The 19,729-nt window shown below is 33.0% G+C and overlaps 8 protein-coding genes across 8 annotated transcripts; 5 read left to right on the top strand and 3 right to left on the bottom strand.

The window, feature by feature from the left end:
• Window positions 1–10: 10 nt before the first annotated feature.
• Window positions 11–1,285, top strand: ASCRUDRAFT_6325 (uncharacterized protein; the record flags this gene model as incomplete). Its single annotated transcript, XM_020191323.1, has 1 exon — window positions 11–1,285. A coding segment is annotated over one exon (1,275 nt), but the record flags the coding sequence as incomplete, so codon positions are not given.
• A 523-nt stretch (window positions 1,286–1,808) lies between these two features.
• PUT2 (1-pyrroline-5-carboxylate dehydrogenase) lies at window positions 1,809–3,828 on the top strand. The gene has a single exon (XM_020192570.1). It carries the CDS (start codon window positions 2,061–2,063, stop codon window positions 3,789–3,791), a length of 1,731 nt encoding a protein of 576 aa, XP_020050831.1. The 5' UTR covers window positions 1,809–2,060; the 3' UTR covers window positions 3,792–3,828.
• An 82-nt stretch (window positions 3,829–3,910) lies between these two features.
• Window positions 3,911–5,960, bottom strand: ASCRUDRAFT_74130 (uncharacterized protein). Its single transcript, XM_020192569.1, has one exon. It carries the CDS (start codon window positions 5,876–5,878, stop codon window positions 4,268–4,270), a length of 1,611 nt encoding a protein of 536 aa, XP_020050830.1. The 5' UTR covers window positions 5,879–5,960; the 3' UTR covers window positions 3,911–4,267.
• Window positions 5,961–6,853: 893 nt separating this feature from the next.
• On the top strand, window positions 6,854–8,291 carry ASCRUDRAFT_74128 (dipeptidase; the record flags this gene model as incomplete). Its single annotated transcript, XM_020192568.1, has 1 exon — window positions 6,854–8,291. A coding segment is annotated over exon 1 (932 nt), but the record flags the coding sequence as incomplete, so codon positions are not given.
• Window positions 8,292–8,749: 458 nt separating this feature from the next.
• Window positions 8,750–10,150, top strand: ALG7 (UDP-N-acetylglucosamine--dolichyl-phosphate N-acetylglucosaminephosphotransferase; the record flags this gene model as incomplete). The annotated part of the gene is made up of 2 exons (XM_020189891.1): window positions 8,750–9,787; window positions 9,896–10,150. Coding segments are annotated over 2 exons (1,293 nt in total), but the record flags the coding sequence as incomplete, so codon positions are not given.
• Window positions 10,151–10,970: 820 nt separating this feature from the next.
• INN1 (Inn1p) lies at window positions 10,971–12,791 on the top strand (the record flags this gene model as incomplete). The annotated part of the gene is made up of 1 exon (XM_020191535.1): window positions 10,971–12,791. One exon carries the CDS (start codon window positions 10,971–10,973, stop codon window positions 12,789–12,791), a length of 1,821 nt encoding a protein of 606 aa, XP_020050827.1.
• A 700-nt stretch (window positions 12,792–13,491) lies between these two features.
• Window positions 13,492–16,615, bottom strand: ASCRUDRAFT_74125 (Zn(II)2Cys6 transcription factor). The gene is made up of 3 exons (XM_020192567.1): window positions 16,421–16,615; window positions 15,489–16,249; window positions 13,492–15,464 (listed from the first exon to the last, which is right to left on the bottom strand). Exons 1-3 carry the CDS (start codon window positions 16,507–16,509, stop codon window positions 13,537–13,539), a joined length of 2,778 nt encoding a protein of 925 aa, XP_020050826.1. The 5' UTR covers window positions 16,510–16,615; the 3' UTR covers window positions 13,492–13,536.
• A 1,190-nt stretch (window positions 16,616–17,805) lies between these two features.
• Window positions 17,806–18,870, bottom strand: ERS1 (cystinosin-like protein ERS1; the record flags this gene model as incomplete). Its single annotated transcript, XM_020194364.1, has 2 exons — window positions 17,806–18,690; window positions 18,781–18,870. The coding sequence occupies 2 exons, from the start codon at window positions 18,868–18,870 to the stop codon at window positions 17,806–17,808; spliced, it is 975 nt and encodes a 324-aa protein (XP_020050825.1).
• Window positions 18,871–19,729: the final 859 nt, after the last annotated feature.

Genomic DNA, 19,729 nt, shown 5'->3' with positions numbered 1-19,729 from the left:
TGAACCAGTTGTCGAAACAAAAGAAGTTGAACTGGTTGTCAAAACTAAAGAAGTTGAACCAGTTGTCGAAACTAAGGAAGTTGAACCAGTTACTTATGTTGATGATGTAAATTCGGCTGTTGATTCTGACGAATTTCAATCGATTATTGATAATGATGATGTGATTTCCAATACTGATTCTGATGAATTTAAATCTACTATTGAACCTGAAGATGTTAGATCAAGCACTGCATCTGAGGATTTTAAATCAATTATTGACACTGACGATTTTCAATCAATTATTGATACTGATGAATTCAATCCAAATATGAATTTTGAACAAGTTGGTGAAACTTCAGTTGCAAAAAATCAAGAAAGTCCTGAGCAGGTGCAGACTGGAAGTAGTCAGTTTGAAAGTGAAATCAGATCTATTTCTAAAGTTTCGAATGATGTGAGTGAAGAAAGCACTATTAAAAGCATTTCTGTACCTTTATCAGCATCTAATGCTGAGATCGAAACCAAACTGGATACTGAGAACGAAGCTAAATTGGGTTCTGAAAAGGCAAAGGTTGAAAATGATTTTGACAACAGTGATTTCAATTCTTTTAGGTTTGGACTGGCACCAGATATTAAAGTCCTTCAAAAGTCCGAGGAAACTTCGACAGAGGGTCCCAAAACCAAAAATCGCTTTAGAAATTTAGTTATATTTGATTTTGATCACTCTATTGATGAAATTGAACACAGTTTGGATGCTGATTCTATAAATGATTCTCATAAAGATGGAAAAACTTCCCAAAATAAGTGGTTTACAGCGTCTTCCGGCTATGAAAACGAAACTGAAGAACCATTAAGTCGTTCCCTTGTTTTAGAATCACCAATTGGAAATTTAAAGGTTGATGAAGGTGAGGGTTCATCGAATAGTAAGGAAAAATCTAGGCTCATTGATCTAAAAACGTTATTATCACATAAACGTGCCTGGTCAGTTGATACTGGATTGTCTTTACAAAACACTACAAGTACAAGCACTACTACAACACCAGTATATTCTATTACAGGGAGTCAGAGCATTACTAACTTGAGTTCTATGTTGCCATTTACACCACTAAGAGCCACAACATCATCCAGTGTTAGTCCTGCAAGTGCTACAATTAGTTCAGCCAATGCTACGTTTTCAAGCAATACAGCAAATGTTCCCAACATCATAAGAAGAAATTCGCTTATTGCTGTCAGGTCGAACAAAGGATTATTCAGCTTTTTAAGCCGAAGATTCAAGAGCGATAAAAGCTCAGATAACAAAAAAAAATAACACATTTACAATTAGTTTTTTATAAAATAATAGTGATAATTTTAGTTTATTAATTTTTTTATTTGTTGAAGTCATTATAACATTAGTTCAAAAGTTTTTAAATTTTTAAATTTTTAAATTTTTATATTTTTTTTCTAATTTTTATTGTTTTTTATTTTCATTTTATTTTTACTTTTAATATTTCCCTTTTATTTTTATTTTTACTTTTAATATTTTCCTTTTAATATTTTATCTAATATTTTACCTGATATTTTACCTAATATTTTTCTTTTAACATTTTACTTTTAATATTTTTCTTTTATGCTGTTTTCAGTTAACATCTAAAAGTTTTGTTTACCATTAATTTTCATTATCTCACAATCATAATTTTTAATCATAATCATAATCATAACTACAGTCATAATTCATGTTTTTTTATAATCTCGTAAATAACGTTTATTAATTTCCATCTGGCTGTTGATTTACTTTTAATATACTTTAATTTACTTTTAATTTACTTTCATTTACTGACTTGCCTTTGATTTGCTTCCATCTTATCTCCACGACGGGTGTCGAATCCCGCCCCAAAAGAGCTCTTTTCTTCTCCTATGCTCTCCTTCTTTAGTCGATAATTTCTTGAAAACACTCACCTCCTCAACTTTAATCAGGGCCCTCAAGTCTCTTTGATGCTATAAAACCTTTCTGTTTTCTGAGCTGCTCTACTTTTTTGTTTGATTTCCCTGGTCCTAGTCTCATTACTGCACTACACTACCATAATTCGGGTGCCACCTTCAAGATGTTCAAATACTCCAGCAAACCCAGAGTTTTCCAAGCTCAGCTTCTCTCAATAATCAATAAGAGATGTGTTGCCCAACTATCTATTCCAAACACTCCATCTTCGCTTAAAAACGAAACAAACTTGACCTTCATGAAAAATTCCAAAGAATGGGATTTGCTTAGAGCCTCCTTGACAAAATTCAATGACAATACTTCTTTGCAAATTCCACTTGTCATCAATGGTGAAAAGATTTACTCAGATGAAACAAGACCTACACTTTCTCATTTTAATCCAGCTAAACATTCTCAGGAATTAGCTACTGTGACTCAAGCCAATCCAATTGATGTTACCAATGCCATCAAGACTTCAATGAGTGCCAAAAAAGATTGGTTGAAAACACCATGGGTTGATAGAGCTTCAATTTTTCTCAAAGCTGCTGAGTTGATCTCGACTAAATATAGATATGATTTACTTGCTGCCACCATTCTTGGTCAAGGTAAAAACATTTTCCAAGCTGAAATCGATTCTATCGCCGAATTAAACGACTTTTACAGATATAACGTTAAATATGCAAAGGAATTATACAGTACCCAACCAATTGAAACTAGTTCTGGTGTTTGGAATAGAGCTGAGTATAGGCCATTGGAAGGTTTTGTCTACGCTGTCACTCCATTCAACTTCACTGCAATTGCAGGAAACTTGGTTGGCGCTCCAGCTTTAATGGGTAATACTGTCGTTTGGAAACCTTCGCCTCATTCTATTTTATCAAACTATCTATTGTACGAAATATTGGAAGAAGCAGGTTTACCAAAAGGTGTTGTCAATTTTTTGCCTGGTGATGCTGAATTAATCACAAACGAAGTCATCAACGATGAAAATTTTTCAGCTTTACATTTTACAGGTTCAACAAGCGTTTTTAAAAATTTATTTTCAACTATTGGACAAAACATTAACAAAGATGTCTATAAAGATTTTCCAAGAATTGTTGGTGAAACTGGAGGCAAAAATTTCCATTTGATCCACAAATCTGCATCTGTTGTTCATTCATCATTGTCAACTTTAAGAGGTGCATTTGAATACCAAGGTCAGAAATGTTCTGCTACTTCACGATTATATTTATCAGAAAGTATTTCAAATCAATTTTTAAAAAATTTGACTGAAAACCTCAATACCATTGTACCACATAACTGCTCGATTAGTGAAGGATTGAATTCATTCATGGGGCCAGTTATTCATAAACAAAGCTATGAAAAATTGGTTTCAAAGATTGAACAAGCCAAAGAGGACCCAGATTTAGAGATTATTTACGGAGGTAAATATGATAGTAAAGACGGGTTTTTTATTCAACCAACAATAATTGAAAGTAACAAAATTGACCATCCTTATTTTTCAGAAGAATTTTTTGGTCCAATATTAGTTGTTTATAAATACAAAGATAAGGATTATGAAAAAGTAATTAATATAATTGATAAAACTTCGAAATATGGATTGACTGGTTCTATCTTTAGTAAAGATAGAGAAGCAATAAGAACCGCTGAAGAAAAACTTAGGTATTCTGCAGGTAATTTCTATATTAACGATAAATGTACAGGAGCTGTTGTTGGGCAGCAATGGTTTGGAGGCAGTAGAATGAGTGGAACAAATGATAAAAGTGGAAGTGCTAACATCCTTAGCAGATTTGTTTCTGTAAGAAATGTGAAAGAAAACTTTCAAGAAATAAATGATTATAGATATCCTAGTAATTACTAGATTACTAGGAAACTATTTTTGTTTAATATAACAAATAATTTAATTTAATTTAATTTAATTTTATTTTATTTTATTTTATTTTATTTCGAAAAAAGTATAGCATATGAGTAGTATATATAGTCAATGAAAGTTTAATGATTTATAAAAATAAGAATTGAAAATGTGAGGATGAAAAATTATTGGGACTGAACAAAAAAGGAAAATTTTAAAGTGAGTTTAGTATAAAAACAACATAGTAAGAACAAAAAAAATGCCATAAAAGTTTAAAGTTAAAGAGCCAGTTGAGAGATAAGATGCTGTAAGAAATGATAGTTGATAAAAAAGAATAAACCGATTTAAACCTCGTTAAATATAGTCGTAAAATAAAAAAGGGAAAATTGAAATGCTCATCAAAACAACAAAAAGAAGCAACGTTAAGTAAAAGTTTTCATTAAAATTTAGTGTAATTAAATTTGAAACCAAGATTTGAAGCTTAATTAAACTATCTCTCTCCAAATTCTTTTCCATTTGGATTTTCCAGTTGGTTTGTCGAGTGGCCTTTTTTCATCAATAAACATGATTTTTCTTCCACCTTCAAAATTCATATCATCGTATTTGATATATTTTGATTTCAAGTAAATTTTGTAAAAAACAATAAAAATGGGGAATAATGGAAGTAAAATGTAGACATCGATAAGATTTCCAACATTGAATGGGTCAAAGCTTGTCCAACCTTGAACAAAAGTTAAAGTTATTCCAATAGCTAGACCAGTGATTGGTCCATAAGGATAAAATGGGGCAACATAAGGCAATTCCTTCAACGAATGTCCCTGCTTTAACCAACCCTTTCTGAATCTGATATGAGAGAAAATTATGCTTGACCAAACGATAAAAGCACAAACACTTCCAAGATTAACAATGTAACCATAGGCCTTTGAAGCACTGCTATCAATAGTTAGTAAACACAAAAACCCAAAGATATGAACAGTGTGGATCGCAACATATGGTACTCCACGTCTATCGTGCTTTTTAAAGATTTTTGGAGCACAACCTTCGTATGCTAGGTTATATAGCGAACGACTGGCAATATAAATAGCAGAGTTGATGGACGAGAAACAGGTAATTAGCACCACAGCAGAAACGTAATAGCCTGCTTTGTCCCAGCCTGCTTCCATAAAGGCAATTGTCATTGGAGACTTCATTGTTCTATTAGAGGAGGAAAGCATTTCATGGTTATAAGGAACAGTGAGACCATAGGCTATGGACAAACCGTAGTAAACATATAAAATTCTGAAAACAGTTTGTCGAACAGCTAGGGGGATTGCCCTTTGGGGGTTTTGGGACTCAGCAGTGGTCAAGCTGATGCTTTCAATGCCAGAATAAAAGATACCAGCGTAAACAAAAGAGTTTGCAATACCTTTGAACCCATCTGCTAAAGGGTAGTTTTTGAAAGGGTTTCCAGTTGAGTGATTAGGGATACCATTTGATGCAAAAATTATGGCAAAAATATAAAAGCCAGTTAAAAAGAGCAATTTTATGACAGCCAAAATATACTCAGCTTCACCAAATACACCCACACCCAATTCTTGGTAGATGGTGAAAATAAACCAGAATATTAAAAACCATCCATATATGGGCACTCGATCAGAGAAATACGTGCAAATGGAACAAAGAGAGACATACTCAGCTATGATATTGCAAATCCATAGTATAACATAGTACCAACCAACTGTAGCACCAAAAGCAGGGTCTACCCATCTTGAAGCATGAACATTAAAATTGAAATCAAACATTGTATTTAGTTCGCCAATACTGAACATCATTGTCATCACTAAGATACCTACAATGGTAAAACCGGCAATCAAACCAACAGGGCCACCAGAACGAAGAGCATTTCCAAAACCCACAATTGTTCCAGGTCCTATTATTCCAGCAACAGCCATCATTGATATATGGCGAGTCTTCAAGGCCCTTTTCACGCCTGTTTTGGGATCAAACGTCTCTCTTGAATCCTTAGTTGATTCGACAGGCTCATTATTTTGATCAAGACCGTCGCAATTGGGCTCACATTCTTTGAGTTTATTATCTTCTGTATTATCTAGGGTCATAATTGAATAATAAAATATTCAAAAGAAAACAAAAAAAAGCAAAAAAAAAAGAATTCAGAAAGAGGAAGAAGTAAGAAAAAAAAAGAAAGGGTAAAAACACTATATATGGTATCTATATAAATGTGACAATGTTTCAAATTTCTGTCAAGAAAAACACCCAACACCCATAAAAACCTAAAAAACAAACAAATACAGCAGCTGTGGAAACGAAAAGCAGAGCTGTGGGTTATTAGCAAGACAATTAACAATTTATATATTCAAAAAAGAATCTTCTAGTTCCTAATATACACAATTAGAAAATATATAAAAATGAAAATTTGCAAAATAGTTGAAACCCATTAAGATTTAAGCTCAACTTTAGCACGTTTTTTCGTTAGGTTATAGAATAAGCAATGAACAATAGTGCTGATGAGATTATTCACACTTCTTTGTGTCCACGCTCATGCGTTTGCTGTTTTCGGCTAATGCAGATGCTGTTACGGGAGGTTTTTCAGCGCCTAAATGGCTGCTGTTCCTGTTGCACCGCATATTTGTGCTGCCGCTGACGAAAGGCTCCCACTTTCTAAAACCCGCGCAGGAGTCAGCTTGAAAATGGGAGCACGGTTGTTTCCATAAACGGGAGCCCGAAGTAGTATCACGTGACTTTTGTTTTTGACGCACAAACTCTGGAGCTTTTTAAAACGGAACACAACTGCTGTATCGGGACTGTGCTTATCAGAGAAAGTCCAAAAAGTGTATATTTTGTATCACTGATAAGGAAAACCAAACTTTTTCTCTCTCAAATGATATCATATTGATCGGAGAAGCTGCAGTCTGATAAGGTGCTTTGATAGAGACCTAAGGGTGGAATGGTTTATCCGAATGAAGTCGCAGGTTTTCTCAAGATACGCTGCATTGGACAATATTCTTCAGATAAACATTCATATATAATAATATATATCGTTCTCTTTTTTTGGAAAAGAAAATTATGTGATATCAAAAAGATTTTTACTGGGTTTTTTGTTATTGAAACCCATTTATATAAGCTTTTTTCTTTTTTATTTTTTATTTAGTGATATTATAGCATAATGACATTGGATTGCGTGGGAGATGTTGAAGATTATTCAAAAGAACTCGAATTAATCGAGAAATTAAGTAAAAAAAACCCAATAGTCGACACACATAATGATTTTCCATATTTAGTTAGAACCCAGTTAAGATATGAGATCGAAAACGATAATTGTTTCAAATTCGATGGAAAGTTGACCTCAAATACCAGCATACTAAAATTAATAAAGGGTAAAATTGGAATTCAATTTTTCAGTTGCTTTATCGAATGTAAAGATGATGACTATCTTTATCAAGATTTCAATAAACCTAACAGTGCAGTTAGAGATACATTAGAACAAATTGATATAATCAAAAGATTAGTAGATAAATATCCAAAATATTTGAATCTTGTTTATAATTCAAAAGATGCTTTAAACCAATTTCAAATGACAAATAAAATTTCTATAACAATGGGAGTAGAAGGATTGCATCAAGTAGATTTATCCCTTGGTGTGTTAAGAACATACTTTGATCTAGGTGTCAGATATATAACATTAACTCATAATTGTGACAATCCTTTTGCAACAGCTGCAAGTTCTGTCACCGGCGGTTTAGAAGATAAGGGTTTATCAGCTTATGGTGTGAATTGTATTAAAGAAATGAACAGATTAGGGTTAATGGTCGACCTATCTCATGTTAGTTATAAGACAATGCTAGACGTCTTGAAAGAAACCAGATGTCCTGTGATATTTTCTCATTCATCGGTTTATAAATTAACCCCAAATGAAAGGAATGTTAGAGATGACGTTTTGATGAAATTAAAAGAAAACAGCGGTGTCTGTTGTGTTAATTTTTTCCCATTATTCATAAGCCAAAACAAGGATAGAACAGCCACGATAGACGATGCAGTAGATCATATCATTTATATCATCAATTTAATCGGTTGGAAATATGTTGGTTTTGGTTCTGATTTTGATGGCATTCCTGAGGGCCCTAAAGGATTGGAAGATGTCTCAAAATATCCTGACTTATTAGCAAGAGTTATCAATAAAATTGGAGGTACTGAGGACGAAATCAAGGGGTTGATGGGTTTAAACGTTTTAAGAGTATGGGAAAAAAATGAACAAATCTCTAAAGAATTAAAGAAAAAAGGCGAAAAAATTGTTGATGCTAATTGGCAAAACAGAAAATGGGAATTGTTCGACTATTGCAAAGAAATGCCTGAAATATACCCTGGATCATTCAGCAAATTTAAAGACACAGTATATAAAGACTGCCAGTCGTTGGATCTCACCAAAAAAGACACTCCATAGTTTTGTAAACACCATAGATAGTTTTCTGATTCAGCTTATTTATTTCCTAATAAATCCATGTTAGCTTTCGCTCTGATTACCTAATCACTAATAATCTTGCAGACATAATGTCTCCAAGCAGGAATCGAGCCAGAAATATTGTATCCTTGAGTGCAGTGCTTACCACTGCGCCAAAAAAGAAAAACGCATGGTATTCAAATTTTTCAGTAACTGTATACACATTGACAAGTCTGAGGTATTGCAGGTATTTGCAGCTTAAGAGATAAAACTGACATGTCTTACCATTCTGTCTTTTTAACAGATCACAATATCTTATAGATTTGCAAGTTTATATCAATTTGTTTTCACCAACAGTTTGTTCAAGTATTGTATATGTGTCAGCTCATGATTTTAAATACTACAATACCCTCATTTTATTACTCATAATTTCCACAGGTTCATACTGCTCTCCAAGATGTTTTCCAACATTTCTAGATTTCTTTTCTCAATATTGAGTTTATGTTTAATTTTTGATTATGAATCACGAAGATCTCCCATATCCATATCAATTGGTTTTGGTATAATGAGTTTTTTAATAACGGATTTTTTGATTCCCAAATTAAAACAAAATTTCACCAAAATCGGGTTATGTGGGAAAGATCTATCAAAAAAAGATAAACCGATCCTACCTGAAAGTATTGGTATAATAACTGCTTCAACTTATTTGATTATAATGTTTTTATTCATTCCTTTTCTATTTTCCAGGTTTTTAGTTACAAGCACCTCGGGTGGGGGAAATAGGGACGATGGTTATTTTGAAAACAATATTAATAATAACAGCAATATTACTTATACCACATTGGACAAATTTTCTCATGTAAAATTAACAGAATATTTAGCAGCTTTATTATCACTCATGTTCATGGTATTGTTGGGCATAGCGGATGATTTGTTTGATATAAGATGGAGAACCAAGTTTCCTTTGCCTATAATTGGGGCTATTCCTTTATTGGTAGTTTATTATGTTGATTTTGGAGTAACCTCAATTTTATTGCCAAACTTTTTGAAAAGTTTTTTCAATTCAACAACAATCAATTTAGGTGTTTTTTATTACATTTATATGGGGTCAGTTGCAGTATTTTGTCCAAATTCTATTAATATTTTAGCTGGAGTTAATGGGCTTGAGGTGTTTCAATGTGTAATTTTATCGGTAATTTTCCTTATCAATGATTTTTGTTATTTGATATCGTCCAATTTTCCTCAATCAAAGGATTCTCATTTATTTTCAATTGTTTTAATTATTCCATTTTTGGGATCATCGATGGCTTTGTTAAAGTATAATTGGTATCCAGCTAAAGTGTTTGTCGGTGACACGTACTGTTATTTTGGTGGCATGTTGTTTGCAATTGTTGGAATCTTGGGACATTTTTCCAAGACAGCATTACTATTTTTTTTGCCTCAAATTTTCAACTTTGTTTATTCGGTTCCTCAACTATTTGGTTTAATTCCATGTCCAAGGCATCGTTTACCCAATTATAGTATCAAGGATGGGTTAATGTATCCTTCATTTACCGATTTGAATTATTTTGTCTTGAATTCAGGTATAAATACAGACAAGATGAGAAATGAAAACAAAAACAAAAACAAAAACAACAATAAAAGTGAAAAATCAATTTATTTGCCTAACTTTTTGAAGAAGATTATCGAAAAAGTCTTGTATATCTTATCTTATTTAAGACTACTTCGAATCGAAGAAAAAACGGTCAATAATGAAAAACACATTTCTAGGATTAATAATTTGACTTTGATAAATTTAACGTTGATTTGGTTTGGTCCAATGAGAGAAGATCGTCTTTGTTTAACGATATGTGGACTACAATTTGTTATTGGTATTTTAGCTTTAATCGGAAGACATACATTGGGTCCTTGGTTGTATGGTTTTGATAATCTATGGAACTAAAATCACCGTAATAACAACAATAACGACGTAAAGTCAATAGAGCAACAGATCAACGTGATGGGTGCAAGCATCGCTTCAATGCTTTATTTATAGATATACAAATGTAGTGTAATTTTGGGCTAGCTCAGCTTTTGAGTTTAAGCTATTTCTGGATGTTCCCAATCGATTAATTTCCTAGAAGAGAATAACTTCTGTTTGTATTTTGCACTTCCCTCCCATCCAGCTGCGACCACTTCGCTCCCCAACAGCTCTACAAAAGCTCTGTAACAGCTCTCCATCGCTGTGATTAGCAGTCTGGCCATTTCCCCCAGCCCTCCCACTCCCAGCTGCCCCAACATTCATCTGCCCTGAGCCCAGTTCTGTCGCTGGAATTTTCCACAAAACCCTAATGGAGGACGCTGTTTACCTTTTGCCGAATCAGGAAGCCTCTCATCGTCTGGAAAAAACGCAGCTTAAAACTGCTTCAGAGTTGAAGAGCAAGTGCAAGAGCTGTTGAAAGAGCTGTTGGCGTTGGAGCAGCGTATTCTGGCTCTGTTTACCTTTGGGAGCTCGAGTACTGGTGGTCACTGGCCTTATTGTCGTTTTGCAGCTGGGTGGTTCGTTTTTAAACTTTGGTTTTTTCCCATCTTCTTTGATTTGTTTCTTCTTTTTAAACCTCCAACTATTTTCAACCACCTATTTTCAACCACCTAGTTCACCATATTCTCAACATATTCTCAAGTCTGCTAAGGACTTATCAAACAGCACTGCTCATATACACTTCTTTATCCTATATCAAACACACTCCTCTTCCTCTCAACTACTACCGGCCATGAACTGTCTTAGAGCCAATGGTACTTTGATCATAGTCGTGTCTCGAGCAAGAAACTTGCCAAACAGACGAAAGCTCGATAAGCAAAATCCCTATTGCATTGTGCGAATCGCAAACTTGGTTGATAGAACCTCTGCAATTGTTAGAGGTGGTCAGACTCCTGACTGGAATCATGAGTCAAGATTCCAACTAACTACTGATATCAATCCTATCTTAAAACTCTCCATTCTTGATGAAACAAAAAAATCTCCTGAATTGGTCTGTGATGCTGAAATCGACTGTTCTCCTTCTTTCAATACTGACGTCGATGAGGGCTACGATAAATGGCATCCTTTGCAATACTGTGGAAGATCTGCTGGCGAAGTATACATTGAAATGACCTTTTATCCCACCTCTCCTACAATGGCTCCCAAACCCAAAAAAGTTACTTTGAAAAGAGGCTCCTCAGTTAGACCTTTGCCCTCAAGACCAGGCGAAGATTGCACTGATATTCTTGAAGACCTGTCTTCCATAAGCGACTCATTTGCATCTGCTCGTTCTTTGCCAATGGAAATGACAAATTCCATGGCCCAACAACAATTGTATAATAATCAATTGCAACAACAATACATGATGGACCCCAATCTGACCTCATTCTATTCTTCCAACAGTCTTCTTGATTCTCAAAACTCCCAGGCTTCTTCTCTAGCTTCTTCTCAAGCTTCTCAATATTTCCTAGATTCTCAAATTTCACAAACTTCTTCTCAGGCCTCCTCCCAATATTCCACACAGTCACAATTGAACGACCAATTCACTGCTTCTTATTTGCTACCCAAAATTCCATCAAATTTGTTAAACCCAACCGTCTATGATTCAAAATCAATTTTAAGCAATGGAAGCGCCGACAGTAGATATACAGACAGAAGAGGCAGAAGATCAATCATGAATGGATCGTCTTACTCAAATTCCTCCTCATTGAAAAGTGCAAATTCCAAATACAGCTACACTTCAGATTTCACAGATAGCTATTCCAGTAACATTACTCCTTCATCCTCAATTTACTCTGACCTTAAATCGAAATCAAATTCAATTTATGGCAAAACTATAACATCATCAAAAGATAATTTAGATGATCTAGAAAGAGAAGTTCAATCTAGTTGGAATAAACAAAATTCAAAATCGAGATCAATGTCTCCAGTCAAATCTGCCAAAGACTCATATTCAATAGACGTCTTTAAAATTTCAACTGCTTTACCAAAATTGTCTGATTTTAATGACAATGATTCAATTTTAAATTCCACTTTTAGACCATTTCCAAACCCAAATAATACTATCACTGCTAAAACTGCAAATAACTATAATAAAATTAACACAAACACTAATAAACCCAATAGATTGCCTGGCTCTTATGAATCTACCATTAGACCTTTATCTCCTTTAAGAAAAACAACTCGTAAACCACCTCCACCGGAAAAAAATAATTATGCTCAATCTACAATGTCCTCAAAATTGGCTGATTTGAATCTATCAACAATATCCTCTTTCCCCTACTCTGCTGATGAAATCGACAGAAGTTCTCTGATTAGATCCCGAAATAAACCCGATCATTTGGATATGCTTCGTGAAAAATTGATGAAAAGAAAGGAAAATGATGAACTAAGATCAGATTGTTTTGCTCCAACACCAAAAGAATTCATTACAAGTAGAAGCAGTAAATACAGTACTACTAGTAGCAGATATGATAATGATTTTAATAGCTCAATTATGACAACTACAACTATTTCAACTCTTTTGCCTGGTCAAAATGAATTTGGTGGTCTGAAATTTCTTCAAAAATACTAAATTTAATTTTGATACTAATTCTAATTTTAATTTTTAATTTAAAAAATACAATAATTTTAATAATGTTTGAAATTTTTGAAAAAGAAAAAAGCTATTGTTAAATATATTTTTCTTTTCTTTTCGTTAATCTTCTTTTGCTTTGCCTTTTTATATAGTTAATTTTAGGGACATATTTTAATTCTTTGAACTTTGATTTAATTTTTTAATATTTAGTTTTTTTTTTGTTACTCTTCTCCTGCTCTTTCTTTCTAGCTTTTCACAATAAGAAAAGAAAAAGTAATTCCACATTTGTTTTGTTTTTGCTTTTTTTGAAAAAAAAAAGAATTTTGATTCTGTTTTATATTATAAATAAATGCATCATTTTAATTTTTATTACCCACACCTTTCAAATAACAATACCTATATAAAAATAACAAATAATTGAAATAAAATTAATAAATAATGAACAAGTATGTAAAAATAAATATAAATAGTAAAATAAAATAAAATAATAAAATAAAATAAAAATATTCAAGGAATTTCATAAAAAGCATTAAAAATATAGAAAAAAAAGAAGTAAATTACTTATACAGTAAAATAAAACTAAAAAATTTGAATGAAAAATATAGAGAAAAAAAAAAGTGGTTCAAGATTTTTCAAAATCAAATCTCAAATAAATTAAAATATATTTGAAATGAATTCCATAAAATAAGCAAAAATAAAAATTTGGAAAACATTAATAAAATCGAATTTGAAATATATTGAATTATCGACCAAGATTAAGTCTCCAACCAAATTTTTTAGTGATTTTATACCAATCAACGCATAATGTTCCGTTGTTATTTAATTTCCAAACTTCTTGGATTACTATCCATGCTTTCTTGATACCAACAAATTGGTATAATCTCATTAATTGATTAAACTTGCTTGCAATACCAGCTTGGTCTTTTTCAAATACAGAATTTAAACCAGCGATTAACATTGGGAAGCAAAGAGAGCTTTTGACAGGAGTATTGATTAAAGAGTCGAGGAGAGAGTTCATTTTGTAAAGCATTATTTGAATTTCTGGAACTACCGGAGGGAGTTTTCTTAGGGACTGTTTAATGTAGAGTTGGATGGTTAACTGGTAGAGTTGAAATAATTTCAAATGGTTATCAACATCTTCAGTATTTTTGAAACTAGTTAGATCTATTGGATTTGGCTTGCAATTTTCAGCTTTTTGGTCTAAATGATGAGCTTTCTTTAGGATATTTGATAATTGATCGTAGCTATCAAAATTAGCATCGCTGTAATCTTGCAAAAGTTTTAATTGAACGTTTAAATTAATGACTTCCCCCAATATTAGAATTAGACTCTTGAGACAACCTTGTAAGGAATCCAATAGGCCATTGTTGTCTTTCATATTGAAGATTTCATAATAGAGAGACATTGGATAATATGTACCATTTTCATTGGACTGGGAGGCTAAAATATCAAAATAAGCAAAGTTTTCGGCTAAAATTTTGCCTTCACTTGAAAAGTCTTTTAGAATTCCAAACCCACCCATTTTATTAATTAAAAAATAACCATCATTTAAAAATTTTGCCCACGAATGAGTGTCGCCAGTTGAAATTTTTATGCAGACCAAAATAATATAGCAAGTAAGCGAAGTTATGAAGGTTCTGTTTGAAAGCTTTGAATATGTTTTCCAATCGTTTGATTGTAGTTCGTTTATGACGGATAAAGCCTTTTGAATGTAGAAGTTGCTTTCCTTGGTTAGTATTAGAGAGGTGTTTGCGGTTTTGCTATTTAGATGATTATTCGTGATTTGATTGACGTTTTTCAAGTCATTGAAGTTATTTGAGTTGACATCGTCCATAATCTGGTCTGTTTGTAGCATTGTTATATCGTTGGAGGTGTCATTTTTGTGAGATTGTTTGAAAATGGAGCCCCAAGCGATTAAAGCATATAGGACAGATTTTTCCTTTAGGGCCATTGGTAAAAATAGTTTTAAAAAGTAGTTAGATTCTTTTGGCACAATTGAGATAGTTGAAGCGACCGAGTTGCAGTAGTATTCGAAATAAGACATTTCTTGGTTATTCAAGGCGATTGGTAGGCTGACATTTGGAGAATCGTATAAGGGTAGATAATTTCGAAGTAGATGAATTAAATCGGATTGAACTTTATCATTGGGTTCTTGGGAGATGTTGTTGTTATCAATTACAAAGAAATTGTTGTCTAAATTATTGAAATTTGAGTCAAAATTTGATTCGAAATTTGTCTGGTGGTTTTTCATGTAATTTTCTATAGTTAAGATACTTTTGTTGTTATTATTATTATTATTAGTAGTATTAGTATTAGTATTAGTATTATTGTTATTGTTATTATTAGTATTATCAGCAGTATTAGTAGTATTATTATTGGTATTATTATTATTATTATTGTTATTATTATTATTGTTATTGTTATTAAAAAGCGTTTGAAAAGAGAATAAGTTGTTATTGTTATTGTTATTGTTATTGTTTTTGAAAAGATTTTGATTGAAATTGCTGTTATTATCGGAATTTGAATTTGAATTTGAATTTGAATTGTTATTGTTGTTATTATTATTATTGGAATTATTATTATTGGAATTATTGTTATTATTATTGTTATTATTATTGTTATTATTATTGTTATTATTATTGTTATTATTATTGTTATTATTATTGTTATTATTATTGTTATTATTGTCATTATTATTGTCATTATTTGGATGAGACTGTTGTAACAGAAATTCGTCATCTAGCGCCCATTGATTGGGAGTGTTTAAATCGTTTAAATCGTTTAAATCATTTTGTAAATTCTGAATAGATTGGTTTTGATTATGATTTTGGAGAAGATTTTGATTATGGATCTGGGATTGAGATTTATGGTTGAGTAAATCGTTAGAGACTGATGTAGATGTTATTAGAGGGGAATTGATGATGTTAATGGTGCTTAGATTGTTTAAATTTAAACTGTTCAAGTTTAGGTTGTTCATGTTGTTTAGGTTATTTGGGTTATGGTGAGGATGAATGTGATGAATATTATTAATGTTTGTGATTGGGTTTGTTGAGGACAAAGAAGGAGAGCTTAGCTGGGGAAAGGAGAAGGCAGAAGCAGGACTTGAAGAAGAGGAAGAGGATTCGTTATCAGAGATCAAAGAGGATATGTTTTGGTTATCGTTGGTGTGGTGAAGGGAGGAGGTGCTGACCAATTTGTTGAGCTGCTGTTGTTGGGAAGAAGAGGAACAAGAAGGTGGATTAGCAGAGGATGGGGACAAGGTTGAGGTCGAACTTATTAGATTGAATTTGTTTTTTGAATTGAGGTTGCTGTTGGACTGGATATTCAAATTGATGAATTTGATTTCCTTTTTTCTTCTTACATTTTTGTTTTCAGTGCCTGGGGCTTTCCAAACACATTCAACATTTTTCTTTGAGCAGTAGCCACATTTTGGTTTAACTTCATCGCATTTTTTTCTAGGGGGAGAGAAATGTTAGTATATATGTGCAGAGTAGATAAGGCATGGCAAGACAATGGTAGAGATGGAGATGAAAAGAGTTGGTTGAGGTGATGGGGAAGAGCTAAAACGAGGTAAAGCGAGGTAAATGAGATGGTTGAATTGAGTATAATAAATCAGTGTAACTTACTTCCGTTTTCTACAAGTTAAACAGCCATATCTTGATCTTGATTTTTTGATTTTTAAGATGGGAGACAGTTGTTCCTCGTTAGTTGACATTTCTCGAGGATTGAGAGGAATATGAGAGGAAATGCAGATAGTAAAAGCAAGTGAGGAAAGGAAAATAGAACCAAAAAAAAATTAAAACAAAAACAAAAATAAAAATAAAAGAAATAAAAGAGAGAAAAGAAAATGGCCAGGAAAAAAAGTTGGATGGAAAATAGAAGGAATTTAGTGGGTTCTTATTAATGAACGATAAATGATCGAATTTAAATAAGATGAGAAATTTAAATTTGGATTTGAATTTGGATTTGGATTTAAAAATAAGTATTGTAGAATTGGAAACAAATCATGCAAAACAATAAGCCCAGGTAGTTGCTGGTCTGGACGAAGCAAGTCCAAACATTCAGAGGGCAAATAGCACCAGAGAGTAAGTAATATCCAACACCAAATGGTGGAAGCAGTGAATGCTTTCAGAGGAAAACCACACTCATGAATTGCAACAAAAGGCATAAAAAAAGCAAATAATTAGGTTGAAGAGTAACTAGCCCAAGAGAAGTTTTCAGTAAAAATATAAACGTTAGGCAGTAAGAAAGCACTAATCTTAACCTCATGGTGATTGATTCAAAGGATATTCATTCTTTGCTCGTTATTCGTTAACAAAATGGTAACTGCTTTAGGAGCGAGAATTGGCTTTTTGGTTGGAGCAGTGCAAAGCAGCCTTCTTTGTGGGAGGCGACAGAGTTCGAGCAAAGCAAAACCTATTCACATTTCTTCACATTTCTGTGATTTCAATTTCACAATTTCACTAATTCACAGATTCGCAGATTCACAACTTTTGAATTGGCAATTTCTACAATCATAAAGTCGCAAACACTAAACACTAAACACTAAGCACTAAACACTAAGCACTAAACACTAAGCACTAAACACTAAGCACTAAAGCCAGAAGTGTGGGTTGTGGAGCAAAAGGTTTGCTGGAGGCCATTCTGCTCCCATTCTGCTCCCATTCTGCTCCCATTCTGCTCCCATTCTGCTCTATCATTCAACCACCCTGACCGGTTCCTCTTCTCTTCTTCTTTTCTTTCGCACCATCTCCACTTCTTCTTCACCAGCTCTTTCCACCCCTTCTCGTCTTCTCCACCAATCACACCTCCCCATTTTGGCGTTGTTTTCTATGCGTTTGTTCTTTGGGACCAGTGCGGCACGTGAGTAGCACACTACACGTGCTATGATGCTTGTTTCTGTGTGTGCACACTTCCATGCAGCAGCGCAGAGAGAAGCAGAAATACAACGCACCCCTGGGACTGGTACCAGGGGAAGCTGTACCTTTTTGAAACATGTTAAGAAGGTGATTTATATCAAGAGGTCTCGCTTTTTCACCATGTTTATATGGTGTTTGCTCACTTGGTAGTCTGACAACGTTATTGTGGGCAACTTTTGCTCCAAAATATCATTTGAAATTGCCTGCGAGTACATCCTCTTTTGGATCAAATAGCAAATGTCCACTGTCAATGCTATAAAACTTAAACAAAATTTCCCAACGTTTTTGCAAATTATGTCAATGAAATCAATTTCCATTTGGCTATGGTTGAGACTGTGATCATGTTCGTGCATGCCCTTTATATTGCTTAAGAAGTTGTTCACTGTTAGCTGGGATAAACAGCAAATTGCACCGGAAACGTCAAGACATATCATTATAAGGCTAAATCCCTTCATGTTTTTCTTCCTACTGTTTAACACAATTTGAGGGATGTGCTTGATTAGATTTAGAAACAATTTGATATAGGTCAAATATGTCGTTAATGATATTAGTAAAATGCTTTTGTTTATAAAGATCTGGTTCATTAGCACAATCACAAATATGCCTATTATAGATATGATTACTTTGGTGGATTTATGAGCCCTGAGCAAAATACTCTTTATGTTTTTCATATCATTCTTATGATAGTGTGTTCTATTTCTCTGGAATTTATAGTAAATAACTTGAACAAAAGTCAAATAATTTAACAATAACCCATGCGAGACATATACTAAATCAATATAGTTTAATAAAGGCTTTGAATTAATTCCATGGAAATTTGAATATTGAACCTTCACTGTCTCGTTGCAAGTTAATAAATACACTGAAAAAAAATAACAGTGATATCCGGTTAAATTTAGTAATATGGAATCCAACGAGAGTGATTCAGATGATTTGATTTTAAAATTTAATAGAATAGGTGGATAATAAGCAATGCTCTAGAATATTTTAAGGAAAAAAAAACAAAAAAAAAACGATATTAGTAATTATCACAACTATAAGAATTATAGTAATTAATAATAACTTACCCAGAATATAACATATAACCATCCTAAAAGATCAACCAAAACCTTTAATTTGGATTCGTATAATGATATATCACCAATATCCTCAAGCATTTTCTTGTATGGTTTTTTTGTATGGTTTTCTTGTATAGCTTTCTTGTAACAAATTGTACTGTACTGGTTGTTTGTTTTTGTCTTTGTCCTTTTCTTTTTCCGTTTAAAAAATTATTTCACAATAGTCAGTCAACTGTTAAAAATCTTGTCATTATTGTATTAGGCTAAATTATACTGTCCAATATAATATAATTATGAATTATGAATAATGAATAATGAATCATAAATTATAAACAATAAATCATAAATCATAAATAGTAAAAGAATGCTGAATGGTAAATGGTAAATAATAATTCACACTATGGACACTAGATTGATGACAAAGCCACAGGCAAAACACCCCCCAAAGCAACTGGATTAACGGACTACCAACGAACAGATGGTTTATTGATTCAATACAACCGTGATGCTTCAACAGATTAAGAGAAAGAATCACTCTATCTCGTCTGGATATATTTGCTGACTAAACTTGCGTTGCTCTGTTCTGTTTCTGTTGTTCTGTCCTTTAAACTCATCCAAATAAAGTTATTGATCTAATGCCCTTGAAGGCTGCCCACAGCCTGATCCAAAGCTTTCCACACAAAAGACCACTGTTCATGTGTTGATGTGTCGATGTTACTGGATTAACGAGTTACCAACAAGTCAATAGCGAATTAATAGCAAATTAATAGCAAATTAATAGCCATTTAACAGCTCGCTACCAACTCGTTAACAGCTCGTTGTTAACAAATTGATGATGTGTTCATGATGTGCTGATGTTAATGCTGGTTCCACTGCCGGTGGTTCCCACTGTCATCAAAAGCCCAAACCCTCCGCAACGGCATTTCTTATATCAGAAAAAACGTGTGCACGGGCTCGG

This window comes from Ascoidea rubescens, assembly GCF_001661345.1.
Source record: "Ascoidea rubescens DSM 1968 unplaced genomic scaffold ASCRUscaffold_1, whole genome shotgun sequence".
In the NCBI taxonomy this organism is placed as follows: Eukaryota; Fungi; Ascomycota; class Saccharomycetes; order Ascoideales; family Ascoideaceae; genus Ascoidea; species Ascoidea rubescens.
Note: the sequence above shows the minus strand (reverse complement) of the source record. Positions and strands in the feature narration are given on the sequence as shown.

Bases quoted from the DNA above. Each gene is read 5' to 3' on its own strand.
- PUT2 (XM_020192570.1), top strand. From the start codon at position 2,061: ATGTTCAAATACTCCAGCAAACCCAGAGTTTTCCAAGCTCAGCTTCTC.
- ASCRUDRAFT_74130 (XM_020192569.1), bottom strand. From the start codon at position 5,878: ATGACCCTAGATAATACAGAAGATAATAAACTCAAAGAATGTGAGCCC.
- ASCRUDRAFT_74125 (XM_020192567.1), bottom strand. From the start codon at position 16,509: ATGTCAACTAACGAGGAACAACTGTCTCCCATCTTAAAAATCAAAAAA. The intron at 16,250-16,420 runs GTAAGTTACACT...CTCTCCCCCTAG, and splicing joins TTAACTTGTAGAAAACGGAA to AAAAAAATGCGATGAAGTTA. The intron at 15,465-15,488 runs ATAATGACAATA...ATAACAATAATA, and splicing joins TCATCCAAATAATGACAATA to ATAACAATAATAATAACAAT.